General features: G+C 42.5%; 1 protein-coding gene across 1 annotated transcript in view; it reads left to right on the forward strand.

Annotated features, from left to right (window-relative positions):
- The window catches only part of LOC145413990 (uncharacterized), a 130652-nt gene that overhangs the window by 63469 nt on the left and 59683 nt on the right, over positions 1–7500 (forward strand). The window contains exon 5 of the mRNA XM_080283563.1: positions 6625–6753. Coding sequence (XP_080139689.1) covers positions 6625–6753 — 129 coding nt within the window. The remainder of the gene's footprint in view (positions 1–6624; positions 6754–7500) is intronic.

Consider the following 7500-nt stretch of genomic DNA (forward strand, 5'->3'; position numbering starts at 1 on the left):
AAAAAAAAAAAGTAAGGAACAGTAACAACAGTAGTAGAAAAAGTGCTATAAAAAGTAAGTTATTACAGTAGATATGGTGATAACAAGAATAGCAGCAAAGTAACAACAGTAGTAGTAAGAATAGTAGTGGAAATGTGTGATAGTAACAACAGTAAGAGAGAGAGAGAACGGAGAGTATTCATGATAGCAGATTAAAGTGAAGGTAAGAGTACTGGCAGAACGACAGTAACTGAAGCAAAAAACAGTCACACGCTCAGCAGTAACAGTATCCACAGCGAAGATAAGAGCGATAAAGCTAATAACGGGAACTGCGTGACATTACATAACAATAATAATAACAGTACAAAGACACATTACATCCCGTTACCACCACCACCACAACTGCAACTCCGCCGCCACCACTGTAACTCCACCACACCATCACCACCACCATTCCACCACCACTACCACCATGACAAAACTACCGTAACTTCATCACATCACCAGTCACACAAAAACATCATCACCACTATCGCCAAACCACCATCACACCACAAAGACCACTACCTCGCCACCACAAAACCACTTGCACACCACCACCACACCACTAGCAGATAACAGCACATAACGCTTCATTCTCTCTCAATCTCTATCTCTCTCTCTCTCTCTCTCTCTTAGTCCACACTACACCACATATCACACCACCACCGAATAACACCACCAATACACCCAATCACCACACAACCATCACACCACTCTATCACTCTAACACCATACCACAGCACTCTTGACTAAACCACCACACCTCTCACCACACCACAACCACAACACACCATCACCACATCTATATCACCACACCACCACCACACCACTCTATCAGCACACCACACACCACTCTACAGCCTCACCACACCATCCCCCACCATCACCACACCACTCACCACTCAACAGTATCACCACACCACCACCACAACACTATCACCACACCACTCACCACTCTATTAACACCACATCAGCACTATATCACCATCACGGGGGTTTGTTTTGGTGGGGTGGTGGTGTGGAGGAAGGAAGGTAGTTTATGAGGCAAGTGTGGAAGCCAAGATGTTTCTGAGAGAGAGAGAGAGAGAGAGAGAGAGAGAGAGAGAGAGAGAGAGAGAGAGAGAGAGATTGCAGAAAGAACCTGGATTACGAAAGCCAAGAGAAATCCAATACACGGTGAGCAGAAAATGAGAGAGAGAGAGAGAGAGAGAGAGAGAGAGAGAGAGAGAGGAGAGAAAATATGAGGAAGGGAGAGAGAACATGAGGAGGGGAGAAAGAAATGAGGTGGGGAGAGGGAAAGTGAGGAAGAGAAGGGTAAGAATGTGGGGAGGAAGAGAAACAGGAAAGTAGAAGCAGACAGAAGGAAAGGCTCAGGGAGGAAGGAGCAGCAGGAGGAAAGAATAGGAGATGAGAAGAGAGAACACTAAGAAGAGAAGGAGAGAGAGAGAGGAGGAGGAGATGATGCACTTTATGTAGGAGAGAAGAAAAGAGAGGCGCTAAAAGAAAGCGAGAGGGAAAAAAAGAGAAAAGAAAAACCTGGGAAAAAAGAAATGACAGGGATGAAAATAAAGGCAAAAAGGGTAGGAACTTTAAGGGAAAAAAGAGGCCATATAGAAAACAAGGACCGAAAAGAGAAGAAAGAGATGGAAAAATATTGAAGAAAAAAGAAAAAGAGAAGGTTAGGCCAAATTGATGGAACGAGGAAATGGCTCTGAATAATGGAGAAACAAGGAATGAGGGAGAGAGAGAGAGACAGACAGACAGACAGAGACAGAGACAAAGAGACAGACAGACAATGTGTGTGATTCATGGAAGAATGTGTGTGTGTGTGTGTGTGTGTGTGTGTGAGAGAGAGAGAGAGAGAGAGAGAGAGAGAGAGAGAGAGAGAGAGAGAGAGAGAGAGAGAGAGAAAGACACTAAGTGAGCGAGAGAAACTGTGGTCTAAAGGAGAAAGGCGGGAGAGATAATCGAAGAAAGGATTAGAGAAGATGGAGGAGAGAGAAAGGGATTGCAAGAGGAGGAAGAGAGAGAGGCGATGGATGTGAAGGGATTACGAGAGAGAGAGACAGAAAGAGAGAGAGAGGGGGGGAGAGAGAAAGTGAGAGAGAGAGAGAGCTCATCAGGTGGGATTCCCCCTGAGATATCTAAGTCCATCCCACTACCACTCTCACTCTCTTACAATTTCTCTTCTGCACATGCCCTTTCTCTCACACCCACGTAAGTCTCTCTCTCTCTCTCTCTCTCTCTCTCTCTCTCTCTCTCTCTCTCTCTCTCTCTCTCTCTCTACCAGCTCGCCTCTCTTTCGCTGCAACTTTTTAAGAACTTAAGGATCAACAAACTTTGCAATATAATCAACAGTCAACATTTTTTAGACATTTTCGTTTTATATATAGAATTTTTTTGCAACTGTGTGTGTGTGTGTGTGTGTGTGTGTGTGTGTGTGTGTGTGTGTGTGTGTGTGTGTGTGTGTGTGTGTGTGTGTGTGTGTGTGTGAATCTATCATGTAGTAATATATCTACCATAAATATGTACGTATGAATGTAGACATGTACACGTACAAAGGAAAGATGGATCGATCGATGTAAAAATAGCAAATGCTTGACTGGACATGCCGTGTGTGTGTGTGTGTGTGTGTGTGTGTGTGTGTGTGTGTGTGTGTGTGTGTGTGTGTGTGTGTGTGTGTGTGTGTGTGTGTGTGTGTGTGTGTGTGTGTGTGCTATATCGCATGTTTGCACCTATAACTGTTTATATTTTCTGTATTAATATAATTTTGTCACTGGTGTAAGTGTATGAAATATTTGCATATGTAAATTCATGCATGAATGTAGGTGTATATGTGCACCCTGGCTGTACTCTATGCAATTTACAGTAACTCAAATGTATATGATAGCATGGGTGTTGTTGCATGTACGTTGACGAGTATATTCATGTATACACTAACGCATGTCTGGTTATACAGTATACTGGGAAGACAAAATTATCTACTTTTGGGTACAGTCACAGAAACAACTATTTTCCCAGTTCTATCTGATGAAAATTTACAACTAGAGAAATACAGTGAAAAACCCTATCTCTACTAATGCGTGTTTCAGGTGGTTTGATTTTTCCGCTATACATTCGTCAAATCCCCTTACAAATCTGGGGTTGGGAAGGGAGATTTGAACCCAGCCAATCTGCTCGAATATTATTAGTTAGTTCAGCAAGATCTCGTTTAGTTCTGACAAAGTTTCGTGACGGAAGTGACCCCTTTTGCTTCCAATTCCTGCCACGAAATATTCCAAACGATCTTGCAGCGTAACTTCCAGTGTGACCTACATGAGTCCGAGTTTAAGAAAAATTGAGGTATGATGACCATGGTGGTGGTGGTGGTGGTGGTGGTGGTGGTGGTGGTGGTGGTGGTGGTGGTGGTGGTGATGATGATGATGATGATGATGATGATGATGATGATGATGATGATGATGATGATGATGATGACAATATACAAAGGCATTTCACATAATAATTTATCCCTGTTCAAAACCCAATATATGAGTAGTCGACATACCTTCATTTAACAAAGATTCCCAACACCTCTCAACTCAGCTGATGGCCAAGCGTAGTCAGACTGGAGGGGTGATATGACTACTAACCAAAGACACCAATTCCTACCCCATAATTAAGGCTCAGTCCGTATCAAGCAACCACAGCCTAGTATTCAAGCTGCAAGAGTGGGTTAGTTCCTACAGACGAAGACAAACCAAGCACCGTATCTTTTATCTTAACCTGTCCACTAAGATTTTTCCCTATTCTTCCTGAGGCCAGAAGATTTTTTTCGGCTTAGGGGACACATACTGCTGGGGTTAGGAACAATCTACAAGAACCCTCTCACTACGAGGGGCATCTCTCCTAACCGGAATGAAATCATACAGTCAGCAAGAATAAAAAATAAAACTCGTCAACAAATAGAAAGAAATAAGCATACCTTCGGATTTGTTAAAATGTCTTGGAAGTTACATACATACATAAACACATACATTCACATACATACATACACAGAAACACAAATAATAGTACACAGCAATATACAATTCAACCACAAGGAAAACACAGGAACAAAATCTGACCCTCTGTGGGGGAAAAATGAGAAACAAAAAACTGGTCATTACAAAAATCCCAAGACACCACTAAAAAGGAAAAAAATAAAAAAATAAAGGAAATGAGGAAAAAATAAAACTAAGGGCACAAGGAGGTGGAAAGAGAGAGGGCGTGAATTTCTTGGGAGCTATTTGTTGGCTATTTTCACTCGCTTTAAAATTGCACTCACTCGCTTTTAGGATTATTTTTACTGCGAAGGAGCAGGCGTTTTATTTAATTTTTCATTTTCTTTTTCCGTTTGCGTGTATAATTTTTGCTATTTTCACTCGGTTTAAAATTGAACGTACTCGCGTTTAGGATTATTTTTAGTGGGAAAGTGCAGGCTTTTTTTTTTATTTCTTTTCTTTTTCCCTCGTGTGTATAATTTTCTGCGGCCGTGGATGTAATTCTTACCCTAATCTTGCTACTTCCTGATTTTTGTTTTCATCTCTCGCAGTGAAGGGGTTTGAAACAACCTTCACTGCACCCCGTAACTACGAAAGGTCTCCACAAAGCTGAATAAAATCGTCTGGCAGTGGCAAGAATAAATTACTATGAACGTCCTGGGGCTGAAGTGGTTATTGGCATACTCCTTTTACACTGCTTTCACATACAACTGCCGTCTTTCCATCTTCAGTACTAGTCACGAAGAAGTGCTATGGCAAGGGTGTAGCGCCGTAGCTTTTATCTGCCACTGATCCAGGTGAAACAAGGTACAAAAGGACGAAAATCTGGGCCAAGTTAACGAAGAGAAATTGTAACGATAGTGATGAAAATGACAAAAAATAGATGATGATGATGATGATGATGATAATGATGATGATGATGATGATGATGGTGATGATGATGATGATGATGATGATGAGGAGGAGGAGGAGGAAGATGATGACGATGATGATGATGATGATGATGATGATGATGATGAGGAGGAGGAGGAGGAGGAGGAAGAGGAGAAGGAGCAGGACGATGACGATGATGATGATGATGATGATGATGGCGGCCAATATAGCAGCAAAAACTCATTACTATAGTGACCCTAATACAGGCATAATTATGATAATGATGCTATTTAATATCCTAATCAGATTACTGTTAATAATCCTGAACTGCCATACTGTCATTAACCCCACGATAAAGGAGAACGACTGAAACATGACCTCTCTCTCTCTCTCTCTCTCTCTCTCTATGAATGTAAAAATGCTGGAATGTTTGGATTGGTAACGTTGGTTTTATGTCGCATTTTGGTTGTGTGTGTGTGTGTGTGTGTGTGTGTGTGTGTGTGTGTGTGTGTGTGTGTGTGTGTGTGTGTGTGTGTGTGTGTGTGTGTGTGTAACCCCCCTCCCTCCCTACTTTTTTAGAAACTCAACTGAAAATATTTTTGTCGCTCGTCCGAAGTTAAAAAATGGACAAGGAAAAAAGGCATAAGTGCAACTCTCGGGTCGGGACAAAGATGAGCACTTTTGTTTTTATTTAATTTTCGTGTTTTTTTATTATTTTTATTCATGTATTTATTTATTTTTGAAGGGCACCTCGGATCAGTTTTGGGGTTAGGCGTCTGGAAGTAAATCGATACGTACTTCGTGGTGTAGAAAATGTGTGTGTGTGTGTGTGTGTGTGTGTGTGTGTGTGTGTGTGTGTGTGTGTGTGTGTGTGTGTGTGTGTGTGTGTGTGTGTGTGTGTGTGTGTTGTGTACCCTTTGTTCCCCACGCGACCACTGGCGACAACACAGAAAAGATAACAGATTACATAAGGGGAAGATAAAGCACTTCAGTCCCTCAATCCCTTACTCTGGAATGAAGGGTGGGTGAGAAATTAAGAATGCATGGGAGTCAGGTAGTAAGGAGGGGAAGAAGACTGAGAACAAGACGAATATATAAGATGCCAGAGTTAGGAGAAAGGTGTGCCGCGGGAAGTATCGCTGCTGAATGGGGACAACAATACCTAGAGGTCTATTTGTCAAGGATGAGTATTCAGGTGATAGAATGACTGATGATGAAACACTGAAATGGATGTTGTAGCCTGTGGGATGATGCAGAGGATTTCGAAGGCTTAACTGATTTATGTATGGTTTATTTTACAGTGGTACGAATATGTACTCTGTTGACATATGCACATACTTATACCTCCCTTTTTTCTTATTTCCGCGTCATACAGCATCATATTATTTCTATAGCCACCCAAACTAAAGTATGAAACAATGGATGATGATGATGATGATGATGATGATAATGATGATGATGATGATGATAATGACGATAAATAGCTGAATACACATCAAATCCCACATCAACCAGACAACTCCCTCCCAAAAAACCTACCAACTAACCATACCAGCCATCCAATCTCCACACACCTACTCTTTCCCAAAGGCACTAACCCCTCTTCTCTTCCCACACTAACCCCTCATCTCTTCCATCGCTAACCCCTCTTCTCTTCCGCCACTAACCCCTCTTCTCTTACCCCACTAACCCCTCTCTTTTCTACCCTCAGTGACGGAAGCGGATGGCCCTCACCTGCACCTGACGTCGGTGACCCGGAGTGAAAGCGGGGCGTACCTGTGTGTGGCCTTCAACGGTGTGCCGCCCACCGTGTCGGCAAGGGCGCAGGTCTCAGTCAAGTGTGAGTATCGGGGAAGGATTAACTTACCGACTGATTGCATTATCTTACTAACAGATAACATCAAAAGCAGCCGCCGTATGCAAAGAAAATATTTAAAATAAGGTGAAACGACAAGTCACATACATTATGTTTCGCTCATAATTGTCAAATACGCACTTTACAACCACATACAATAACACTATAGCCGAATGAGGATGTCTACTTCCTCAACAAATGAGAAGGTGGTTCCTCCCATCATACACGCCTCCTCTGTGTTCTTAATAAATGAGGTGGTTCCTCTCGTCACACAAGCCTCCTCATCAAGCACTACGGAAAGTCGGTCAGACCTAACTCTAAGCAGGTATCTACTGCGAGAATCCCTCCAAACAGGGTCATTCATTCAGTGATGTACAGCTCAAGAGAAAAGACAATGGTCTGAGAAAGGAAAGGGATGATTCCCTCCAGACGATGACAATGCATCAGGCTCTAAACTTGGCGTCCTTTGACCCTAACTTTGGCATCCTTTAATCCTAACCTTGACGCCCGTCAGCTCTAGCCTTGATACACTTCAGCTAACCTTGGTATCCTTCCACCCAAACCTTAATATCCTTCTGCCCCAACAGTTGTAATCGGATAAGCTGTCTATCAGTAGGGTCACCAGAGACCGCCGGTAATCAAAGACAAGGGGAACGGATGGAGGATAAGAAAGAACCAGGGGAAACATACGAATTACACGTATATTACTGCACGTAACACCAGAGCAAGTGG

This window comes from Coenobita brevimanus, chromosome 98 (assembly GCF_032717465.1).
Source record: "Coenobita brevimanus isolate Jiangsu-jjx chromosome 98, ASM3271746v2, whole genome shotgun sequence".
Taxonomy (NCBI): Eukaryota; Metazoa; Arthropoda; class Malacostraca; order Decapoda; family Coenobitidae; genus Coenobita; species Coenobita brevimanus.